We start from the raw sequence: 24,589 nt of genomic DNA, 5'->3' as shown, positions 1-24,589 counted from the left end.
TTTTTTAATCTCCTTTTTAATTTTTATTTATTTATTTATGGCTGAGTTGGGTCTTCGTTTCCGTGTGAGGGCTTTCTCCAGTCGCGGCAAGCGGGGGCCACTCCTCAGCGCGGTGCGCGGGCCTCTCACCATCGCAGCCTCTCCTGTTGCGGAGCACAGGCTCCAGACGCGCAGGCTCAGCAGTTGTGGCTCACGGGCCCAGCTGCTCCGCAGCATGTGGGATCCTCCCAAACCAGGGCTCGAACCCGTGTTCCCTGCATTGGCAGGCGGATTCTCAACCACTGCGCCATCAGGGAAGCCCTAGTTGTCTACTCTTAACATCCATTTTCTCTTTCCTCATTGGTAAGAGAATCACATATTTTGATTGGATTTGTTGCTGCCAGAAACAAAATGTTGCATTTCCCCAGCCTCCTTTGCAGCTGCATGTTGTCTAAATGTTGGCCCGTGAGATGTGAGCAGGACTTCCAAACGCATGTACTTGACGGAAGCTGACACAGTGGAAAGTGCTCTATTCTGCCTTCTCCTGCCTGCAGCTTGGCTGTGAGAATAGCTGGGAGACCTGATCAGTCTTGTTTTTAAACTGATTAGGACTTGAGAACTAATTCTTCCCTTTAGAGAGGTGAATTTCAGATTGAGAAGATACTATAAAATAAGTACTTTTAACTGGTTAGGGAACTTATAACGTTTTTCAGGGACAGTGAGTATTAAATGTGCTGAGTCCTAACCAAATCTGGTTTTACTCTGTGTTAGCCATTCCACCATCAAGTTTAGGAGTGGAGAAAAGGGAGAAAGAGGATTGTGAGGGCTTAACCACACTGGCTGTGCTTGCCCTTGAACGCCTGGGGAGTCATTTGCTGCAGTAGAAGACATCATTTTCCTTTGCCTGAGCTGTTAAAGGACAGAATTATTGCCACGTTTGCTTTCTATCGTGGAGCTAATATAAAATCGAGATTCATTCTTTTCACTTCTCAGAGTCAAATCTGCCACTTGCATATTCCACTGCTTTTTTTTTTTTTTAAGTTTGGAGGATAGGCAGGTTGGAAGGAAGGCTAATGGACAGAAAAAAAATGGATAGGAAATTTCATCTGGAGACCATTGTTATATAGAATAACATTTTAGGATATAAAGTAATTCATAGTTAAATCTCATAGTAGACGGGAGAGAGTTTGGAATAAATATTTTGGCTCTGAATGGCGACCTGATTGCTCTGAATTTAAGTACAGAGGAAGGAAGTACATCAACTGAAGTAATTGCTTAGCTTGCAGGCTGACAAAGCCTCCCAAGTCATAACATCTGAATTAATTTTAAGCCAGTAGAGCAATATATAATTGTATATTATATAATCTAATATAGTCATATTAAATACAGAGCTTCAGAGATTGGAATACATTTTTAAGGAGTTTAAAGAATTTCTTCATATTCTTTTATATGACTTGATTATGAAAAAAATATAAAATTCTGATCAAACTTCAAATCTTCCTCATTGGGAAATTTGAATATTTCAGTTAGCCTCCTAAATTATTTTCAGCTGTCTTCAATTCCTTATAGAACAAGGCAGAGAATATGTAAACATAGAATAAATTACTTGGAGATCCCCTCTCATCGTGGATTCAGCAGCATCTTTTGTTCTTTCTCTCAAAGCCCCAGTTAATATTAAGTTTCCACATGTGCCAGCAGCTTTCCAGTTTCTAATTCCCAACAAAACCTTTGCTTGCTGGGTTTGATCTCCTAAGAAAAAATGAAAACAGTACTTATCTCTTTAGGATTCTGATGTAATCAGACTAGACTGTTTTGTTGTTGAATTCTGTGGAGTTTTCTAGGATCAAGTATGCTTCGTGTAATTTGTACTTTCTTATATCTGAATGGCATAATTTTTGAGCCTGGCATTACCATGCAGAAACCAGAATCACTAGAAGAGCCAGGAGTCCAACAACTCAATTTAAATAAATTTCATGAATACTGTCCATTAATTGTTATTACTTGCTCCTACCTTAGGACTTTTATGTTTGCACCTCTCCTTGCCAGGAATGCTCCATTCCTATATCTTGCCTGACTGGATGCTTTGGCTATTCAGGTCTCTATTCGAAGGCCACCTCCTCAGGGAGGCCTCCTTGGTTGTTCTAACCTAAAGCAGCTGCTTCCCATATTATCACTTTACCATGTTTTATTTTCTTCAAAGTCCTTGTTGTTTTTTGAAATTATCTTGTTCCATTATTATCATCATTACCAGGATTATCATTATTATCCTAACAACAAGTACACAAATTGAGTTTTTCCTACGTGCCTTACTCAAAACATTGTATTTTATGCAACATTTTAGTAATGACAACTAACATTTATTGAGTACTTAACTACTCGCCAAGCTCTAAGCTAAGCATTTACTGCACTAGGCCAGGTCAGCTTCATCTCTTGCCTGGACTACTGCAGTGGCTGCCTAACTGGCCACCCTTTTTTCATCTTAGCCTCCTTACAGTTCGTTGCCTACATAGCAGCTAGCAATTCTTCTAAAACATAAATCAGGTATATCTTGATCCGCTTCCAGCATCATTAATGTTTTTGGCCATCCTCAGGTCCTAACAATGGCTTACGAGCTCCTGTGTGATCTGGCTTCCCACAACCTCTTTGCTGCATCTCTAACCTCTCCTTACCTTATTCCCCTCTGGCCACAGTCTCTGAATCATGCTTCACCCAGATTACCACCCACCCCCATGGTGTCATTTCTCCTTTCACTTAGATTTCTGCTGGAATGTCACCTCCTCATAGAGGCCTTTTCCCACTCACTCTTTATTCCCTTATGCTTTATTTCTCTTCACTCAGCATTATAGTACTTATTTGCCTGTCTTTAGCAAATATTTGTTGAATGTTTACTAATTACCACGCCCTGTTCTAGGCGTTGTGAAGTCAATATGATGGGCAGAATCCCTGTTGACATGGAGATAAGGGGGGAGGCATACAATAGACTCAATAAATAGGTAACATATACAATGTGTTAGATGGCTTTGGGAAAACTAAAGCAAACGAAAGGCTAGGGAGTGATGGGACAGGAGAGGGAGAGTTAAGTTTACAATAGGGCAATCAGGGGAGGCCTCAGGGAGAAAATGGACATTGTGCAAAGTCCTGAAGGAAGTGAGGGAGCAAGCAATGTGAATAATTACAGGAAAGCATGTTCTGGATGGAACGAACATCGAGTTTGAAGGCTCTGAAGGGAGAGCATCTCTAGAATACTCAAGAGACGGCAAGGAAACCTGTAGCTGGAGCAGAGATGCAAGCGGGGGAGGGGGGAGGTGTGGCCAGAGAAATGACAGGGGTGCCAGGCCATAGCACTCAGAGACCCCCAGCTCTCTGCTTGGGAGATTTTGAATGGAGGAGCCTCCTGAGCTGACTTATATTTTAACTGGATCCCTCTGGCCCTTGTGTGGAAAATAGACTTTAGGGAGCAAGGGTTGAAACAGAGTCCAGTTAGCCCAGGAAAGATTGGAGTGGCTAGGGTCAGGGTGGCAGGATAGAAGTAGTGAGACGTGTTTGTGGTCTGGATATATTTTGAAGGTCAGTCCTACAGGATTTACTAAGAAATTGAGAAACAGAGTGATCAAGGATGCCTCATGCCAGGATATTAAATCCAGGCCGGTGGAAGGATGGAGATTCATGTACCAAGATGGAGAGGCAGTGAGGGGACAGATTTAGGGTGGAAGGAAGGTCATGAGCAGGACCTCAGCTGGCATTGTGGAGCCTTTGTGGGCATGAGAAGAAGGCTGCCCCTATAGGCCGATTCAGTTGGAGCCAGCAGAGTGGACTGGATTTCAGGCCCTGTTCCTTCCCTTGGTAGGGTATCTTTATGCACAGTTGCAGGCAGTGGCATTAGTCAGCAGCTTTGCTTTGGGCCATGGTAAGTTTGTATCCAGTGAGATGTTGATCCGGCTGCTGGGTATGAGTTTGGGGTTCAGGGAGGCAGAGAGACTGCAGGTGTAAAGCTCTGTCGGGGGAACATTCCTGGCTATTTTCTCTTTATATTTATTTAATATATTTGTGTATGTATTACATTGTACATTAGATATGCTTTATTTACCTGCTCACTGTCTCTTCCATCACTATGTAAGCTCGAAGCGATCCACGTCTGTGTTTACTACTCAGTAGCATACCCAGACCCAGCTCAGTGCCTGGCACCTGGACACTTAATAAACATGGTTGGATGAATAAACTAATTGGGGATACCACTGCTTTCTACTTGTCCTGTGGGTTTCATGAAATTGAGTGCATGGTCAGGTCTAAATGTCAGTCAGTATGTCAGACATTCCCATTCCTGCTCTGTGCGTAAAGTCCAAAGAGAGGTTTTAAACCTCCACCACTGAAAACCATATACTGCATGATTACCAAAAGGAAACTTAAGTTCCAAGAGGCCTCTATACTTACAAAGATTGTGTTACAGCCAAAACACACACTAAAATGATGGGGAAACTTAAAATGAAGGAAAATGAACCTGGTTTAGATAGCAAATTCCTTTCACAGTGACTTCTGAGCCTATTCTTTTTTATTTTATTTTATTTTATTTATTTATTTATTTTTGGCTGCATTGGGTCTTCGTTGCTGTGCACAGGCTTTCCCTACTTGTGGGGAGTGGGGGCTACTCTTGGTGGTGGTGCGCGGGCTTCTCATTGTCGTGGCTTCTCTTGTTGCGGAGCATGGGCTTTAGGCTTTAGGCACGCGGGCTTCAGTAGTTGTGGCACGTGGGCTTCAGTAGTTGTGGCTCGCGGGCTTAGTTGCTCCGCGGCATGTGGGATCTTCCTGGACCAGGGCTCGAACCTGTGTCCCCTGCATTGGCAGGAGGATTCTTAACCACTGCACCACCAGGGAAGCCCCCTGAGCCTATTCTTGAGGAGACTGTTAATGCTTTCCTTTCACATTTAGGTTTGCTTGTTGGTGATGGTTTACATTTAACTTTTTCTTTGTTGCATTGAGGATGAGACTTCCATTTTCCTATCTTATGAGAGGAGATAAAGGGTGACTTAATTCAGCATTTCTGTTGCATTTAGACTCAAGATTGGGGACAGTGGATGCCTAGGGCCTCAGCATTTTTATTTGGAATGGTCAGTAATGGCTTTGCACAAGAGGTGAGGTTTAAAATGGGCTTTGAATCAGTTAGCTATTGTTGTATAATGACAGACCACTCCCAAATTCAATTATGGATACTATGGCTCACAAGACTATGGTTTAGCTAATCTTGACTGGGCCCACTCATGAGTTGGGTAGGCAACTCTGCTTAACTTGGCTGGGCTCTCTCACATATCTGGGGCAGTAGGCTGGTCTAGCATGGGACATCTGGGCTCCCATCCTGCAGTAGGCTAGACCAGGCCTGTTTACATGGCAGAGTTTCAAGAGCAAGAATGGAAATGCCCAAAGCTTCTTGAGGCCTTAGCTTGGAACTGGCATAGCATAACTTCTGCCACATTCCATTGGTCAAAGCACAGGGTAAAGAAATAGACTCCACTCATGATGGAGAAGCTGCACAGTCATATTTCAAAAAGTGTGGTCATAGAGAGACCATTATTTGGAGCTATCAGTCTAACACATGGCTTGAAGGATAAGTAGGTAGGGTTTAGAAGGAGGACGTGAAGTTACTGGTGTGAACCTCCTCTGATCTAAAAAAGAATGAGCCTCAACTGTCCTGCATCCCACCTCCCTAATATCCGGGAAACACAAGAGGCATAAGCTTCTCTGTTGGCTTGTAGGTTTTAATACTTGAACTGTTCTCTTTTTCTTAGAAAAGAGTATCTCATTGAAGGTACATCCATAATTGTCTTGAGAAGGTTTCATAGAATATATATATTAAGTTGTTTTGCAAGATGCTTGGCATACAGCCATATTTCTTGCAGTTATCTTGGTCATGTTGGTGTTTCCACAAGTAATGATTGTACCCTTCTCTTGTAGGATTATGCCCATATGTTGACCTGTGTTACTGAAAGAGAAAAGTTTATTGTGCCCATCAAAGCTAGAGGTGCACGAGCCATCCTAGATTTTCCTGACAAGCTGAATTTTTCTACTTGCCCTGTCAAATACAGCACTCAGAAGATTCTGCTGGTTCAAAACATTGGCAACAAAGATGCTGTGTTTCACATCAAAACTCATAGGTATGCATTCCTTCAGCTTTTGTTTTTGATTGATTATAGCTAAATCTAGTCAGCACATGTAGTTTCGTAGGATAGCAGTCAAGATGCAACTGCTTATTACAGTCTTCACTTGCAAGGATGGGAGACCTCAATGATGTGGGGCGGACTTCCTCTTCATCCCATGAGGAACCCAAAATTCAAGGTTACCTGTTTGGGTATGGGTGGTCTTCTGAAATGCTGGATAAGAGACTTTCTATTTAGCATAGAGAATGGCTCATGGGAATATATTAATAAACATATTTGTTGTGACTGAGACTTTTATAACTGGCTGTATTAGTTTTCTACTGCTATTGTAATAAATTACCACAAACTTCGTGGTTTGAAACAACACAAATTTATTATCCGACATTTCAGTAGATCAGAAGCCTCACTGGGCTGAAATCCCAGTGTTGGCAGGGCTGTGTTCTTTTCTGGAGGCTTGATGGGAGGATCCATTTCTTTGCCTTTTCCAGCTTTAGAGGCCACCCACAATTTTCGCATCTGAAAAATGGGGGAAAGTAGCCACCTTATGGGGTTGTTGTGAGGAATAGATGAATTAATAAACATAAACTGCTGGTATATAGCAAGTACTGTATAGTGAGTGTTTCTTCGTTTATTGTTTCTTTAAATGACCTACTGCCAGTGTGGTGGGCAGAATAATGGCTCCTCAAATACGTGCATGTCCTAATCCCCAGAACCTGTAAATGTGTAGTGTCACATGACAAAGGGGACTAGGGTTGTAGATGTAATTAAGGTTGCTAATCAGCTGACCTTAAAATGGGCAGATTATCCTGGATCATCTGGGTGGGCCCAGTGTAATCACAAACATCTTTAAAACTAGAAGGAGGCAGAAGAAGAGTTTGGAGTGATGAGATATGAGAAGAACTCAACCTGCTATTGCTGGCTTTGAAGATGAGAAAGCTGAGCAATAGAGAGGTTGTATAACTTGCTCAAGAGCACATAGCTAGTAAGTGAAGCTGTTTGATTTTAATCTGATAATTTATGGTGTAGCTATAGTGTAGTAGACATTATGGGACAATATAAATATTATGGGACAATCCTTGCCCTCAATGATCTCTCTTATAAGATGGGGAAGAATGGTTGTTATGGGACATGAAGATGTTGGCTGATTAGCAGGGCCATAACAAGAATGGCCAGCTTGGGAACACAGGAGACAGAAGGTCAAGTTCTTTTCTATGACTTTCGAAAAATAAGGCAGATATTGAGCTGGATCATTTTCATAAGGACTTTATCTGTGGAATCCTTCGCTAGTTTAAGGACACATCTCTCCAGTAAGGATTAGCATTTACTTCTGCCTGGTTCCCAAAGGTTAGACTACGTAGACTGCCTCTCTGGTAATTTCTTGGCTTAGGGGTTCCTGGACTGATCATGCATATCTAAACCCTAAACTGGTAGAATACACATGTCCAAAATATGAATTCCCTAGAGAATCCTTGTTTCCCTCATTCAAAACCACGGTAGACAACTTTCCTTGTGCTAATGGGAGAATGTTTTGGTAACCTTTGAAGTTTCCCAGGTTTATATGGGGATTTTGTTACCAGTCCCCTGACTTAACCATCCCAAGACCTTGTATCCTGCTGCTATTAGCAGGGCTGTTAAAACCCAGGCTTCAAGGGCTCAGTGGCTTACTGCTCTGGTTCTTATTTCCTCTTGTTTTTGAATCCTGTGGATTTGCCTTTTTTTTTTTTTTGGCATGCTCAGCTACACATTTATGTAAGTTATATTTTATCCAGACTTTCTAGGTATTTTCTGGTGGAAGAGTTTTCGGGTTACTTGGTCTGCCATATTGTAGGTAGCACGGATGCCATAATGTGGGTTGAGGCACATCCCTCAGGAGGGAATTTGTGTTTATTCTTACATGTGTCCCAGGAGCGTCACTAGCTCTAAACCATTTCATGTAGATTCAAGTTTCTGTTTGGTATCATTTTTTCCTGGCTGAAAAACTACTTTAATATTTCTTGTAGCACAGATCTAGTGGATATTATCTCATAGATAAGAGATATTAGATAAGAGATATTATCTCTTTCCACAAAATGCATGTAATCCAACCATGATGTCTACTTGAAAAAAAATATTTTGCCTTCATTTTTTGAAAGATTTTTTTCTCTACAGTATAGAATTCTGAAATGGCAGTTATATATACTTTTTTTTTTTAGTACTTTAAAGATGTCACTTCATTGTCTTTTGGCTTACAGTTTTCTCATGAGAAGTCTGCTGTAATTCCTAGCTTTGTTTTTCTGTAGGTAATTATGTCTTTTTCTTGGGCTGCCTTCAAGATTTTGTCTTTATATTTGGTTTTTAGCAGTTTGAATGTGATGTGTCTAGATGTGGATTTTGTTTTTGGTTGTTTTTTGGTTTAAGGATCTTATTTTGCTTTTATTTGATTTTTGTTTCAATCCTGCATGAAGTTCTCTGAGCTTCTTGGATCTGTCATTATTTTTGGAAAACATCAGCCATTATCTCTTCAAATATTTCTTTTCTCCATCCTCTCTCACCATTTCTTCTGCTTGTAGGAATGTTCTGTCTGCCACAGGTGAAATACTCTGCACATGTCTTGTCTTCTTTAGAGGCAGGAGATTGTCCATTTTTGTTTGCCCTGCAATCTCAGCTCTCTAATGGGTTTGAGAAAAATTGTGATTTTGTTGTTTATCTGTTTTTTTTGTTGTTGTTGTTGTTACAGTAAAAGAAACACTCTTTTCAGCTCTCTACATCCTGGGTGGAAGCAGGACTCTGACCCACTTTAGATAAATCAACCATCAGAGGCAAAGGAAAAATTCTTTTGAAAATCAGTGTCTCCTGACATTGTCAAAGTGCTTATAAAGGCTTTGTTTGTCATTTCGTGGTGAGACTCATATTTTGATTGAAGGGAAGGGAGCAAGTTGTTCAACTGGCTCACCATGACTTAGAAAGAACCAATCTCTTTTGATTAAAAAAAAAAAAAAGAACTTTCATAACCACCATCCATAATACACATTAAAAACTTCCCGTGACATTGGTATTGTTCCAATGAAAAAGGGAGTCCACCTAAGGTGGAAAAACAAGCACAGGCAGCATATCTTCCTGGACTGTTCGGCTGAATCTTAAAAACTACACATAATTGGCAATACATTCATGTAAAGTGAAACAAAATCACAGATTTAATAGTGTGAAGTTGCAGGAAAAGATCTAAAACTTTTATATCCATGTAACTGTGAATGTGAATCATCTTTTCCCAATGTAGAAACACTTCTAAGGTAAAATGGTGAGCTAACTCAAGGACTAGCCAGAAATCATAATGACATTAGAAACTCTAGTCCAACATTCCCATTTTACAGATGAAAGAAGTAAGGTCTGAGAAGGTAAATGACTTAGCCAAGTTCCCCCAGTAAGTTAATAGCAAAATTTGGATTAAAACAAACATGGGCCAGTTCTGGCCTTGTTTACCTCAAGATCCATTCCTTGCCCTTCCCAGGCTTTGCTCAGTATCTATGTTGGGCTGTGTTAGCCCCTCTAGCCTCCACGACCTGCTGGATTTCACCTGGGTTTGACCAGTGGGGGGCACTAGAAGGAGGTTGGAGAGTAGGAAGAAGTCAGAGTATTTCTCTTCCTCCCACTCTAACTTCAGTAGAGTCCCCAGCAAGCAGCTGCATCTCCTCTGTGGTTCTAGCTCATGTCAGACAGACCTGCCATGGTTCCAACTTCTGCCAGGTCCCCAGGATCTGCTAATACTTCCTCCTCTCCTTTTGTCTCCAGCCCAGTGGTGGAAATGGCTTACTGCTATTACCAATCCCTGAGCTATCTCACCATCTTAAGTTGGGCTTTTCATAGCTTTCATCTTCTGTGTAACCAAGTCCTTCAATTAAATTTCCTGTTTATTTTTGTTTTCCTGTTTAGACTCTGCACAAAATGGTACTTTTATGTTCTTTCCACAAAATGCATGTAATCCAACCATGATGTCAATTCTGTGAGCTACCTCAAATCCTTCCAATAAATCCCTTTTCTGTCTAAGTTAGCCAGAATTGGTTTCTGTTGTTTGCAACTGAAAGCCCTAAAGACTACAATGAGAAAGAATGCAGTTGAATTTGTGGTCACATTTTATTGAATCAGAATGTCTGGGGGGAATCCCCTGACGAGTATCCATTCTGAAAAATGCACAGGTGATTGTGTTGCCCAGACAGGGCTGAGGACCACTCTTTCATTGACAACATGATTGTCAGTAGACATAGTGGAGCAGTATATGTAGTTTGAGAATTTGGAGTCAAAAACATAGGGTCTATACTCTTGGTCTTGCTGCTTTTGTAGACATTATACAGTTAGAAATAATATCTCACAGGAAATTGTTTAAAAAACAAATCATATTCTTTTCATTGAAATAATGATTTAATTAATGGTAAAGTTTATAAGTGGTCAGGTTCATATAAATTATAAAAAATAAAACTTTATGTGTCTGTTGCTCCCATTAGAATGTGATCTTCTCAAATGCAAGGATTGTATCTCTTTTCATTTGTATGTCCCCAGCATCTAGCAAAGTGTCTAGAATAAATAAGTGCTCAATAAATGTTTATAGGATGCCTAACCAACAATACATCACAACAGCAGAGCTACAACTATAAACCTCTACAATAATTTAAAACAAAAAAACCTGCTCCAAGTACTATAAAAGAGGCATAGTGTTTTTTTACACTAATAAAAGGAGCCTCAGTGTGCTATAAAGTATACAGAGAACATAAACAATTACTCTTCAACTTTATTACAGATTTGACCTAAAACTCTAGTAGGTACCAGAATAACTTTGACTATTAAAGTAGGATTAATTTTGGAAGGTGAAATAGAAAGAATTAAGGAGTAATTTCAAAATCTAAAATCTCAATTTAGGAATCAGTTAATAAGAAAGATTATCTGAAGGAAAAATACTAATTTTATATTCAATGTTTAATATAATAGAACCAGTATTTAGTCTTCTGCTAAAATATTGAATCATTTGAATGGAATAATTTTAGTTCTTAAGAGCAGTTCGTAGTGGATTGAACAAAAACTCAAAATCTTTCTTGTGGATCACGATTTTACACAAACCCGAGTTGCCTCCCTAATCAAGTATTCGGTATTAATGAGGATGTGATATCAAAACCAGACATTCTGGTAGACAGAGGCAGCTTTATACCCTGGAGGAACAGCACCTTTTACCTCTCTGTAAGATCATTTTCTGGTACTTGGTATTCTCTAGCCTTTTCAGCCTGTCTGCCTCTAGTAAAATGAAATACAAAATCAAATTATAGACAATGTTTAAGCACCAGAACTTAACACACTCTATCCAATTAATGTCTGATTTATAGAAAAAACTTAGGCAGCTCTAAGTAGCAATGGCTATCCCAGGTGATTTTCTAACCACTGAAGAAGTTTAGTGTAATATAAACCCAACAATTAGCACAAAAGGGAAGAAACTGTTACCACTGTATGGAATTAGGATTTCTGGAGGTCCTAAGAAGAGTCCCTTTGTCCATAGAAAATTAGCTTAGGTTCTGTAATGTAATACTATCCAATTCATTTCAAAACTGTTATTTTGCTACTAAGAAATGTTTGAAAAAAAAAAAAAGAAAGCACAGTGTAGGGAGAAAAATATTAGGAACTGGTGAAGCGGAGGTAGAAGATAATGTTACAATGTTGTTCCCAAAGCCAGGAAACTGGGGCCAGTTCTCAATTCTTCAGATTCTTCCTGAGGCCATAAGGAAGGAAAGAACTTTAAAGACGGTGAGACTCACCTTCATCTCCCATCAAGCAGAGATTCTTGAGATACCAAAAGTCTGCTCCTTTTCTGTTCCACCAAGTTGTTATAAAGATTAAATAAAGATTAGAGATATTTTAAATTTCCCTTTAAAAGTTGATTATAATTCAATTTAACAACCTCTTTTGAGAGGCTCCTATGAGTAAAGAGCTATGCATGGGGTGGTGAGAGACACAAAGATGAATCTAACCAGGTGGCTTCCACATTCAGGGATGGTTTGGGGAGACAGAAAAAACTTGAAGGCAGGCTTCCATCCCTGCTCTACCACTACCTAGTTGGGTAGCTTTGGGCCAGTTGCCTGCCCTTTTAGAGCATCTGCTTTCTCGTATCTAAAATGCAAGTAACAAGACCTACTTTCTCAAGATTTTGTGAGGATTAAAAGAATTGACATATGTAAAGTGTCTACTGTGGTACCCAGCATAGAGTATGTGCTAATGAAATTTTGTTTGCTTTCTCTTTCCTTTCATCTCAAGAGTCTCTAGCTATTGGGAGAGACAGGCATGAAAACTTATTATTGTACAAGGTGAGCTAAAGTAAGAAGTAAAAATAAAGTTATGGCCTCTGAGAGGAAGGAGACATTATTAATAAGAGAATCAGGAAAGATTCTATTTAAAAGGTAGCTTTGAGTCTGGGCTATGATGGGTGACTTTGGAAGGAGTATGACATGGAAAACGGTGAATGTTCCTATCTGACCCGAGCAGTTCTGGAATGTCTATGTAGGGGGCACTGTCTGGTTGGAAGGAAGAGGAGGTGCAGTGCTGGGGAAGGTTATGGGTGTAGAGACTAAAGCCCTCCCATCTCATCCCACCCCAGTCTGACATGGAATGTGACAGGTGTATAATGTATTTGGACAGATGTATCTGTTTAAGGAGAAGGCCAAAACTAGCTGGGAGTAGATTGTGTGGGACCTCAAATGTCGAGGATTTTGAACTTTATTACATAAATTACGGGGGTCACTGAAGGTGTTTGAACAAGAGATTGATGTGTTATGTCCTGTGTGTGTGTTTTTTTACAATGTCTGTAGAGCAGTGTGAAGGATTGAGAGGAGGATGATAAAAACCTGAACTCATCTGAATACCCAAGATCATCCTCCAGCTGCCAATGAGGGAGATAACAATAGCAATAACAAAAATAATAATAAACATTTGTTTAGCATTTCCTACATGCCATACATTATTCTATGCACTTTACCTCTATCAACTCCTTTAATCCTCACTACAATCCTGTGAAATAGGTGCTGTCGTTATCCTCATTTTACAGATGAGGAAACTGAATGTTCAGTGACTTACCCAAGCTCATGGCTGATCTGGGTTTTGAACTTATTCATTTGGCTCCAGGCTAGTAACTACTACCTCATGGTGCCCCTACAACAGTGCCTGGAGTTCATTGGAGGTTTGGTGCTGAAGGTATGGGAAAAGGACAGACAAAAGAGTGGGAAAGTAGTGAAAGGAGAGGGCAATCCAAATAGAGGGCACCAGAGAAAATAAACAATTGCCCGTGGTAGGAAGCACCCGAGGTCCTGCAGTGATCATTTCAGGTACCACCAAGTGCTACCCATGCTGTAAGCTCCCTACCCTCATAGAACAAAGGTTAGGTTTTCTGAAATTAAGTTCATTATCTAAGGGAAGGTTTAAGGAATGAAGACTAAAAACAGTTGCGATTCAAGTAAATAATCAGAAACAGCTTAGCCTGCCAGATACATTGTCCAACACATTACTTTGAAAAACTCGCAATTTAAAGAAGTGAAATGGACCATGAAAATAATTAAAAGGGCTGGGTTTCCTGTTTAGAAGGAAGAGCTCTGTAAGTTATTTAAGGTACTTCATGATCAGATCCAGCTTCTCTCTTACTCTTCCTTTCCAGGACAATTAAAATCAACTGTTTCCTGTTCCCAGATCCACCCTACCTCCCCATAAGGTCTGCATGCCCAAATTCTATTTTCAAGACACAGATGTCCCCAGTTTGCCTTTCCAAATGCTCTCCACCCTTCTCCAGCTTACTCTCACCCAGGAGGCTAACCTATATGGCAGAGGTCAATAGGCTCCCATGCCTTTGGCTTCTGGTTGGGTTCAGCCAGTGGGAGTCCCAGCAGGCAATCAGGCAAAGGATGTGAGGTCAAGACACTTTTCCCCCTAGTGTCCTATGTGTGAGGCCTCCTGGGCTGACTGTCTCTCTTAACTAAAGCCCTTTGAGCCTCATAAGGCAGCCTTCTCTTAGGACTCTGGTGGTTTTCAAAACCATTCCTTCTCCTTGGCTCTTTGGGCCTAGAGGTGGTAACAGTTCTACTGTTAACAACCCTGGGCAATTGCATCATCTCTTGTAGTTTCCCTACACCCCTTCCCCCCTTTTAAAAAGACCCTTTGTTAGACTGCCCTCACCTTATCCTCATGTGATTGTGTGATCACTTTCCTTTTGAGACTCTGGTATGTTTTTCTGTCATAAAACCCTCTCTTCGCTGAACTCTTGCAAAACTTGATTTTTATCCCTTTGAAGGGACTGTTCTTTTGCAAATTACAGTATTTGCGTACACGTTATAAGTCTGTCCTTTTCTGGAATCACTCAGTGAATGTTAAAAGAATGGCTAAATGGCAAGGATACAAACAAGAATATTATGCATCATTTAAGTTTTTCTTACATTTGTTGTTCTGTTACTGTTATTTTAATATTAACACTAAAGTTCTTTCACATTAAGGGAAAAGTATACCTCTGAATCACTGGATTGTCGTGTCGGGTCTGTGTTGTCTGCAGAACTGGAACTCATGTCTCCTCTCCCCTTCCCCCTCACACTAGTCGGGAATGTGTTCTTTTTTTTATTTTATTGGAGTATAATTGCTTTACAATGTTGCATTAGTTTCTGCTATACAAGGAAGTGAATCAGCTATATGTGTACATATAGGAATGTGTTCTGATGATGTGTCTCCGTGTGTGTTGCAGACCCTTCTCTGTAGAGCCATCTGTTGGAACTCTTAATGTAGGAGAGTCCATGCAACTGGAAGTGGATTTTGAGCCACAGACTGTGGGCAATCACAGCGAAAAACTTATTGTGTATTACGACACAGGTATGTATTATTCTTTGTTAAAAGTTCTACATTTTAAGAAAGGTCAGATGGAAAACATGATGAGGCAAAACAGGAAATGGTTATTTTGGCTGCGTTAGAGTAAGCTAAGACCCACAAGGTAAAGAACTAAAGACTGAATGCCTCCAGCAGGAATGATGCTGAGCCACATGTAAATCCCACCTACCAGTTTCTCCTGTGCTTGAAAGCCTGAGAAGTATAGGGCTCAGAAGGAACGGAAGAAACCTATACCCAGAAGTTACACTGGTAGATTGAGGTTATTTATATGTAAATGGAAACTTGAAGGTAACGTAATAACACATGGGTTTTCCATTTACTGCTGCATTTGTCTAACATTTTAAAAATACAAACGCGAGTTCAGAATGTTCTTGTGTGTGTCCTCTAACTGGATGTAAGATCCGGTTACTTTAATCCTTAGAATATGCAAATGTCTTACTTAAATCTAGGACTTTGTCTATTGCTGCTAGCATTTTCTTGAAGGCCCCACCCAGGGTAGCAATGAAAATTCACTTATTGTTTTTGCAAATATTTAATCTATGGTCATGTAGACTGTATGTACCTTATGCAAGTCTCCGAAGTTGGTTTTCAAATTAATATTTATTACTGCTATTTATTATTTCATGATTTTTCTCATTTCCTTCTCACTTCTTTTTTACCCATTTATGTTGATTGACCCAGATCGTCTGCATCAGAAGGGCACTGTAGGGAGAAAACAGAAGTGCACAGTCAGGGAAAAAGCAACAAATGATGCCTAGGTCATAGTTTAGAGTTGCTGACTTTGTGGATGCTTATCTGAGCAGGACCAATCAAGCCCTTGCATAAGGATGTGTGGTTAAGTGGTCCTGGCTCCACACTGCCCAGCATAACAACAGCTAATAATCAGTGGCACAATCTATATTTATCTTTTAGTGTTGTCCACAATTCACTGGCTGCTAGTAAGAAAAACCTAACCTGGACTAGCTTAAGCAAAAGGGGGATGTTTTGGCCCATGTAACCCAACAGTGGAAGATTAAAAGCACAGTACATAACCCACCAGGGATGTCAGTTTCTCAAAGTAGTGCCATTTTACACTCCCACCAGCAAAGCTTGGGAGTTCCAGTTGCTTCACACCCTCGCCTACCCATAGTGTTGTATTGTTCATTTTAGGTATACTGGATGTATAAAGTGATGTCTTCTAGTGGTTTTAGTTTTTATTTCTCTAATGATTAATGATGTTGAACACCTTTTCATGTGCTTGCTGGCTTTTCATATATCTTTTTAAATTAAGTGTTGAAGTCTTTTGCTCATTTTTGAGTTGTTTTTCCTTTTATCATTAATTTGTAAGAGTACTTTACAGCTTGTTATTCTGAATACTAGTCATTTGTCAAGTATATGTGTTGTTAATTTTCTCTACCAGTCTGTAGATTGCCTTTTCATTTCCTTGATGAGCTAACATTTTTAATTTTTTAGAAATCTGTATTATCATTTTTTTAAAATGCAATAACTTTTTAAAATTTATTTTATTTATTTATTTTTGGCTGCATTGGGTCTTCGTTGCTGTATGTGGGCTTTCTCTAGTTGCAGCGAGTGGGGGCGGGCTTCTCATTACGGTGGCTTCTCTTGTTGCGGAGCATGGGCTCTCGGCACACGGGCTTCAGTAGTAGCGGCGCGTGGGCTCGGTAGTTGTGGCGCACGGGCTTAGTTGCCCCGCGGCATGTGAGATCTTCCCGGACCAGGGCGCAAACCCGTGTCGCCTGCATTGGCAGGTGGATTCTTAACCACTGTGTCACCAGTGAAGCCCTTTTTTTCTTTCAAGATTAATGCTTTTTGCCTTCTTGCTAAGAAATCTTTGCCTTTTCCAAGATCATGAATATGTTCTCCTGTGTTTACTCTTAGAAGGGCAGTAGTTTTAGCTGCAAGTTTAAGTTAATGATTTATCTTTGATTTCATTTTTGCATATGTGTCAAGTGCGGACCATGTTTCTTTTTTTTTTCTCCATGTGGGTTATTGGCTCATCTCCATTCTATTATCTTATTCTGGAATTCCAACTACTTTATTATTCTATTACTTACTCTACTATTAGTCTGTTATGTATTACTTTTAACCTCTATTTTATGTTTTCCATTTTTTTGTAGACTTCTCTGGATACTTTCTTCCTATCCATTGTCCCATTCAATAATTCCCTCGTCAGCGAAGACTCACTTGCTGAGTTTTAATTTTTCAATTATTGTAATTATTTTAATTTCTGAAAGTTTTATTTGGTTCTTGTCAAATCTGATTGCTGTCTACTCTTTTATTTTTCATGTTTCCCTCTTATTTCTTAAATATATTAAACATATTTATATTGTGTATGTGGTAATTCAAACATATTAAGTCTGCTCATCTGTTTATTTATTTTGCTGTTTGTTGTTTCTTACGGTTTTTCAATCATGGTATCTGTAGAGGAGGAAAAATGTCTTTTTCCTCTACCCGTTTAGGTTTTTAAGATGGGGCCCCTGTAACAAAAGACAGGTTAACAAGAGAAGAACATAAAAATTTATTTAATGTAAGTTTTACATGATATGGGAGGCTTCATAAGGAAATGAAGATCTGAAGAAGTAGTAAAATCTGAATTCCTTTATGCTGGTTCGATGAAGGATGGCGAGTTGTGGGAAAACGTGATAGGACAAAAAAATGACATGAGCTAAGAGTAGCAAACTGGGGGAGACAGTAAGGCCTGTTTATTCAGGCTCCTCTTGATGTCCCTCTATATTTGAAGATACGCATGCTTCTTTCTACCTGGTGTTGGAGGACACCTCTCACATGGGGGATCTTGTGACCTGCTTCAGGGGAAGTTAAGAAAATCCCTCTTGCACTTGCCATTTCTTATATTCCTTCAGCTTGAAATATTTAATATGCCAAGGTGCCATATTTTGTGGTAGTGTGTTCTGAACCCCATCATTATCTTATGCCTCTTTGTGTTTTGTAGTTTCTGGATTTAGCATCGTTACTTTGGGCAGGCCCTGGACTTTATGTCCTGTCCTAGGCACCCAATGCAATAGTTAAAACAGAAGTTCAAGGGTTAACAGAGTCCACTAGGGCAAAAGACAACCTTGGCACTAGATTATTTCCTGGTATTCTTCACTTTGCTTTAATGTCCTTATTTTCCTATCAGGTTAGTGATCAGTTTTAAAGTAGTTTGAAAAATGTTTTATTGAGTATTTCAGTTATTTCAATCTCCAGTTTAATGTGCTACTTAAAGCTGCTTTTAATTTATGTCTTTTTTCACATTATTCAGCAATATTTATTCAGTAGTTCATCCTTTCCCACTAGTTTGCAGTCCTTTCTGTATATGATAAACACAGTTTATCCCTGCATGTAGTTAGGTTTTATTTAATTTCTCTCAGCAGCAGTTTTCTGGGTATAAGTCTTGAACATTTTGATTAGATTTATTCCTATATATTCATTCATCTTTGATGATCCTGTAAGTGATTCTTCTATTACTTTTTAAATTGAGGTATGATTTAGATATAAGATGTACAGATCTTAAATGTACAGTTTGATGCATTTTGACAAATGTAAGTACCTGTGTAGCACATTCAAGATATAAAACATCTATCACCTCACAAAGTTCCCTCATGCCCCTTTCCAGTCAATCCCTCCATCCGCCATCCCAGAGATTCTGATTTCTATCATCTTATATTAGTTTTGCTTGTTCTTGGACTTCAGATAAATGTACTCATACAGTATATACTCTTTTGTGTCTGGTTTCTTTCATTCAACATAATGTTTTTGAAATTTATTCATATTGTTGTGTGTATTGGCAATTCCCTTTTTACTCCTGAGCAGTATTCCACTGTTTGGTTATACATAGTTTATCCATTCTCCTGTTAATGTAACTGAATTGTTTGAAGTTTTGGGCTATTATGAATAAACCTTTAATAACCATTATTGTACAAGTCGTGTATGTGTGTGTACATATGCGTTGATTTCTCTCGGGTAAATATTTGGGAGTAGAATTGCTGGATCATAGAGTAGTTCTATGCTTAACTTTATAAGAAACTTCCAAAAAGTTTTCTAAAGTGGATGAAGCATTTTACATTCCCGCCAGCAATGTTTAAGGGTTCCAGTTACTCCACATCCTCACCAGCTCTTGGTCATGTGTTTTTTTAAAAATTGCAGTATAATTGACTTACAATATTAATATTAGTTTCGGGTGTACAACATAGTGATTTGATATTTTTATGTATTGCAAAATGATCACCACGGTAAGTCAAGTGACCATCTGTCACCATACAAAGTTATTACAATATTATTGACTATATTCACTATGTTGTACATTAATCCCTGTGACATTGGCTTTTTTATTTTTATTTTTTAAATTAATTTTTTTGGGAATATAGTTGTTTTACAATGTTGTGTTAGTTTCTGCTATGTATAGTGAATCAGCTATACGTATACATATGGTATATGTATACATATGCTATACGTATACATATATCCCCTCTTTTTTGGATTTCCTTCCCATTTAGGTCACCACAGAGCATTGAGTAGAGTTCCCTGTGCTATACAGTAGGTTCTCATTAGTTATCTATTTTATATATAGTAGTGTGTATATGGCAATCCCATTCTCCCAATTCATCCCACCCCCTTCCCCCCCACCCCAATATCCATACGTCTGTTCTCTACGTCTGTGTCTCTATTTCTGTTTTACAAATAAGTTCATCCGTATCGTTTTTCTGGATTCCATTTATAAGCGATATTATGCGATATTTGTTTTTCTCTTTCTGACTTATTTCACTCTGTATGACAGACTCTAGGTCCATCCACATCTCTACAAATGACCCAATTTCATTCCTTTTTATGGCTGAGTAATAGTCCATTGTATATATATACCACATCTTTATCCATTCATCTGTCGATGGACATTTAGGTTGCTTCCATGTCCTGGCTCTTATAAATAGTGCTGCAGTGAACATGGGGTGCATGTGTCTTTTTTTTTTTTTTTTTTTATACTGCAGGCTCTTATTAGGCATCAATTTTATACACATCAGTGTATATATGTCAATCCCAATCGCCCAATTCAGCACACCACCATCCCCACCCCACCGCAGTTTTCCCCCCTTGGTGTCCATATGTCCATTCTCTACATCTGTGTCTCAACTTCTGCCCTGCAAACTGGCTCATCTGTACCATTTTTCTAGATTCCACATACATGCATTAATATACGATATTTGTTTTTCTCTTTCTGACTTACTTCACTCTGTATGACAATCTCTAGATCCATCCACTTCTCAACAAATGACTCAATTTCGTTCCTTTTTATGGCTGAGTGATATTCCATTGTATATATGTACCACAACTTCTTTATCCATTCGTCTGTTGATGGGCATTTAGGTTGCTTCCATGACCTGGCTATTGTAAATAGTGCTGCAATGAACATTCGGGTGCATGTGTCTTTTTGAATTACGGTTTTCTCTGGGTATATGCCCAGTAGTGGGATTGCTGGGTCATATGGTAATTCTATTTTTAGTTTTTTAAGGAACCTCCATATTGTTCTCCATAGTGGCTGTATCAATTTACATTCCCACCAACAGTGCAAGAGGGTTCCCTTTTCTCCACACCCTCTCCAGCATTTGTTGTTTGTAGATTTTCTGATGATGCCCATTCTAACAGGAGTGAGGTGATACCTCATTGTAGTTTTGATTTGCATTTCTCTAATAATTAGTGATGTTGAGCATATTTTCATGTGCCTCGTGGCCGTCTGTATGTCTTCTTTGGAGAAATGTCTATTTAGGTCTTCTGCCCATTTTTGGATTGGGGTGTTTGTTTCTTTAATATTGAGCTGAATGAGCTGTTTATATATTTTGGAGATTAATCCTTTGTCCGTTGATTTGTTTGCAAATATTTTCTCCCATTCTGAGGGTTGTCTTTTCGTCTTGTTTATGGTTTCCTTTGCTGTGCAAAAGCTTTCAAGTTTCATTAGGTCCCACTTGTTTATTTTTGTTTTTATTTCCATTACTCTAGGAGGTGGATCAAAAAAGATCTTGCTGTGATTTATGTCAAAGAGTGTTCTTCCTATGTTTTCCTCTAAGAGTTTTATAGTGTCCAGTCTTATATTTAGGTCTCTAATCCATTTTGAGTTTATTTTTGTGTATGGTGTTAGGGAGTATTCTAATTTCATTCTTTTCCATGTAGCTGTCCAGTTTTCCCAGCACCACTTATTGAAGAGACTGTCTTTTCTCCATTGTATATCTTTGCCTCCTTTGTCATAGATTAGTTGACCATAGGTGCGTGGGTTAATCTCTGGGCTTTCTATCTTGTTCCATTGATCTATGTTTCTGTTTTTGTGCCAGTACCATATTGTCTTGATTACTGTAGCTTTGTAGTATAGTCTGAAGTCAGGGAGTCTGATTCCTCCAGCTCCGTTTCTTTCCCTCAAGACTGCTTTGGCTATTCGGGGTCTTTTGTGTCTCCATACAAATTTTAAGATGATTTGTTCTAGTTCCGTAAAAAATGCCATTGGTAATTTGATAGGGATTGCATTGAATCTGTAGATTGCTTTGGGTAGTATAGTCATTTTCGCAATGTTGATTCTTCCAATCCAAGAACATGGTATATCTCTCCATCTGTTGGTATCATCTTTAATTTCTTTCATCAGTGTCTTCTAGTTTTCTGCATACAGGTCTTTTGTCTCCCTAGGTAGGTTTATTCCTAGGTATTTTATTCTTTTTGTTGCAATGGTAAATGGGAGTGTTTCCATAATTTCTCTTTCAGATTTTTCATCATTAGTGTATAGGAATGCAAGAGATTTCTGTGCATTAATTTTGTATCCTGCAACTTTACCATATTCATTAATTAGCTCTAGCAGTTTTCTGGTGGCAGTTTTAGGATTCTCTATGTGTAGTATCATGTCATCTGCAAACAGTGACAGTTTTACTTCTTCTTTTCCAATTTGTATTCCTTTTATTTCTTTTTCTTCTCTGATTGCCGTGGCTAGGACTTCCAGAACTATGTTGAATAATAGTGGTGAGAGTGGACATCCTTGTCTCGTTTCTGATCTTAGAGGAAATGCTTTCAGTTTTTCACCATTGAGAATGATGTTTGCTGTGGGTTTGTCATATATGGCCTTTATTATGTTGAGGTAGGTTCCCTCTATGCCCACTTTCTGGAGAGTTTTTATCATAAATGGGTGTTGAATTTTGTCAAAAGCTTTTTCTGCATCTATTTCTGCATCATATGATCATATGGTTTTTATTCTTCAATTTGTTAATATGGTGTATCACATTGATTGATTTGCATATATTGAAGAATCCCTGCATCCCTGGGATAAATCCCACTTGATCGTGGTGTATGATCCTTTTAATGTGTTGTTGGATTCTGTTTGCTAGTATTTTGTTGAGGATTTTTGCATCTATATTCATCAGTGATATTGGTCTGTAATTTTCTTTTTTTGTAGTGTCTTTGTCTGGTTTTGGTATCAGGGTGATGGTGGCCTCATAGAATGAGTTTGGGAGTGTTCCTTCCTCTGCAATTTTTTGGAAGAGTTTGAGAAGGATGGGTGTTAGCTCTTCTCTAAATGTTTGATAGAATTCACCTGTGAAGCCATCTGGTCCTGGACTTTTGTTTGTTGGAAGATTTTTAATCACAGTTTCAATTTCATTACTTGTGATTGGTCTGTTCATATTTTCTGTTTCTTCCTGGTTCAGTCTTGGAAGGTTATACCTTTCTAAGAATTTGTCCATTTCTTCCAGGTTGTCCATTTTATTGGCATAAAGTTGCTTGTAGTAGTCTCTTAGGATGCTTTGTATTTCTGCGGTGTCTGTTGTAACTTCTCGTTTTTCATTTCTGATTTTACTGATTTGAGTCCTCTCTTTTTCTTGATGAGTCTGGCTAATGGCTTATCAATTTTGTTTATCTTCTCAAAGAACCAACTTTTAGTTTTATTGATCTTTGCTATTTTCTTTGTTTCTATTTCATTTATTTCTGCTCTGATCTTTATGATTTCTTTCCTTCTGCTAACTTTGGGTTTTGTTTGTTCTTCTTTCTCTAGTTTCTTTAGGTGTAAGGTTAGATTGTTTACTTGAGATTTTTCTTGTTTCTTTAGGTAGGCTTGTATAGCTATAAACTTCCCTCTTAGAACCGCTTTTGCTGCATCCCATAGGTTTTGGGTCGTCGTGTTTTCATTGTCATTTGTCTCTAGGTATTTTTTGATTTCCTCTTTGATTTCTTCAGTGATCTCTTGGTTATTTAGTAACGTATTGTTTAGCCTCCATGTGTTTGTCTTTTTTACGTTTTTTTCCCTGTAATTTATTTCTAATCTCATTGTTGTGTTTGTTCATTTGTTTTGTTTTAATTTGAGTCATTCTAGTGGAAGTGAAGTGGTATCTCTTCTGGTTTAAATTTGCATTTCCCTAATGACTTGTAATGTTGAGTAACTTTTCATGTGCTTCTATTTTTATCTTCTACTCTCAGGTGTGTATTCAAGGTTTTTGCCCAATCTTTATTGGGTAATTTATCATTTTGTTATTGACCTGTAGTTTTTGTATATTCTCCATACAAGTCTTTCAGAAATTATTATTGTTAATATTTTCTCACAATCAGTGGATTATCTTTCTAATTTCTTAACAGGGTCTTTTCATTAGCAAAGTAATTTAATTTTGATGAAATACAGTTTATCATTTTTTTCTTTTATAACTAGTGTGTTTTTTTCTAATTTTATTTTTTAAGTTTTTGTGAATGTATCAAAATATTGAATTTTGTATGTTGATCATTTATCTACAGACCTTGATAAATTTACTTATTAGCTCATGATTTATCTGTAGATGATATTGGATTTTGTTTATATATAATCAATCATCTGCAAATAATCATAGTTTTCTTCTTTTTAAATTTTTAGCCTTTTGTTTCTTATTATTTCTTGCATAGGTTAGGCCTTCAGTACAGTGATCAATGGAAATGATGATAGTGATTGAACATCCTTTTCTTGTTCTCAGTCTCAGAGGGGAAGTGCTCAGTGTTTCATGAATTAGTATGATGACTTTAGTGGATACTCTTTATCAGATTAAGTGAATTCCCTTCTATCTCTAGGTTTCTAAGACTTTCAATCTTGAATGTGTTTTGAATTTTATCAGTTACTTCTGCTTTTGTTGAGATGATTATGTATTATTTTACTTTTATTCTTCTAATGCACAGATTGAATTTCAAATACTAAATCCCTGCTATATTCTGGGATAAATGTAAGTTTTAACCATTATCATTTTAATAAATACCTGGGTTAGATTTGTTAATATTTTCTTTGAGAGTTTGGCAACCAAATTCATGAGAAAGATTGGTCTGCCTGTAATTTTGTTTTCATGAAATGCCTTTGTCTTTGGTCTGAAAAAACAAATTGGTCTCATAAAACAAGTTGAGAATTATTCTGTTTTAAAACTCTCTCTGGAAAAGTTTTTTTAAGATTCATGTTATTTCTTCCTTAAATGATTGAAAAATTCATTGTTCAAGCCATTCGGGTCTAGAGCCTTTTAAAAATTGATTCAGTTTCTTTAGTAGATATAGATCTACTAAGATGTTTCTATTTTTTCTTATGTAATTTTTGGTAAACTTTTTCAAAGAATTTTCCCATTTAA

At 38.3% G+C, this 24,589-nt stretch overlaps 1 protein-coding gene across 2 annotated transcripts in view; it reads left to right on the top strand.

Annotated features, from left to right (window-relative positions):
* HYDIN (HYDIN axonemal central pair apparatus protein) overlaps positions 1 to 24,589 on the top strand; it is a 348,607-nt gene that overhangs the window by 22,136 nt on the left and 301,882 nt on the right. For both annotated transcript variants that reach the window (XM_068527442.1, XM_068527441.1), the window contains exons 5-6: positions 5,926 to 6,125; positions 14,860 to 14,984. In XM_068527442.1, the coding sequence (XP_068383543.1) occupies positions 5,926 to 6,125; positions 14,860 to 14,984 (325 nt within the window). The remainder of the gene's footprint in view (positions 1 to 5,925; positions 6,126 to 14,859; positions 14,985 to 24,589) is intronic.

The sequence above is a fragment of the Eschrichtius robustus genome, chromosome 19, assembly GCF_028021215.1.
Source record: "Eschrichtius robustus isolate mEscRob2 chromosome 19, mEscRob2.pri, whole genome shotgun sequence".
Classification (NCBI taxonomy): Eukaryota; Metazoa; Chordata; class Mammalia; order Artiodactyla; family Eschrichtiidae; genus Eschrichtius; species Eschrichtius robustus.
Note: the sequence above shows the minus strand (reverse complement) of the source record. Positions and strands in the feature narration are given on the sequence as shown.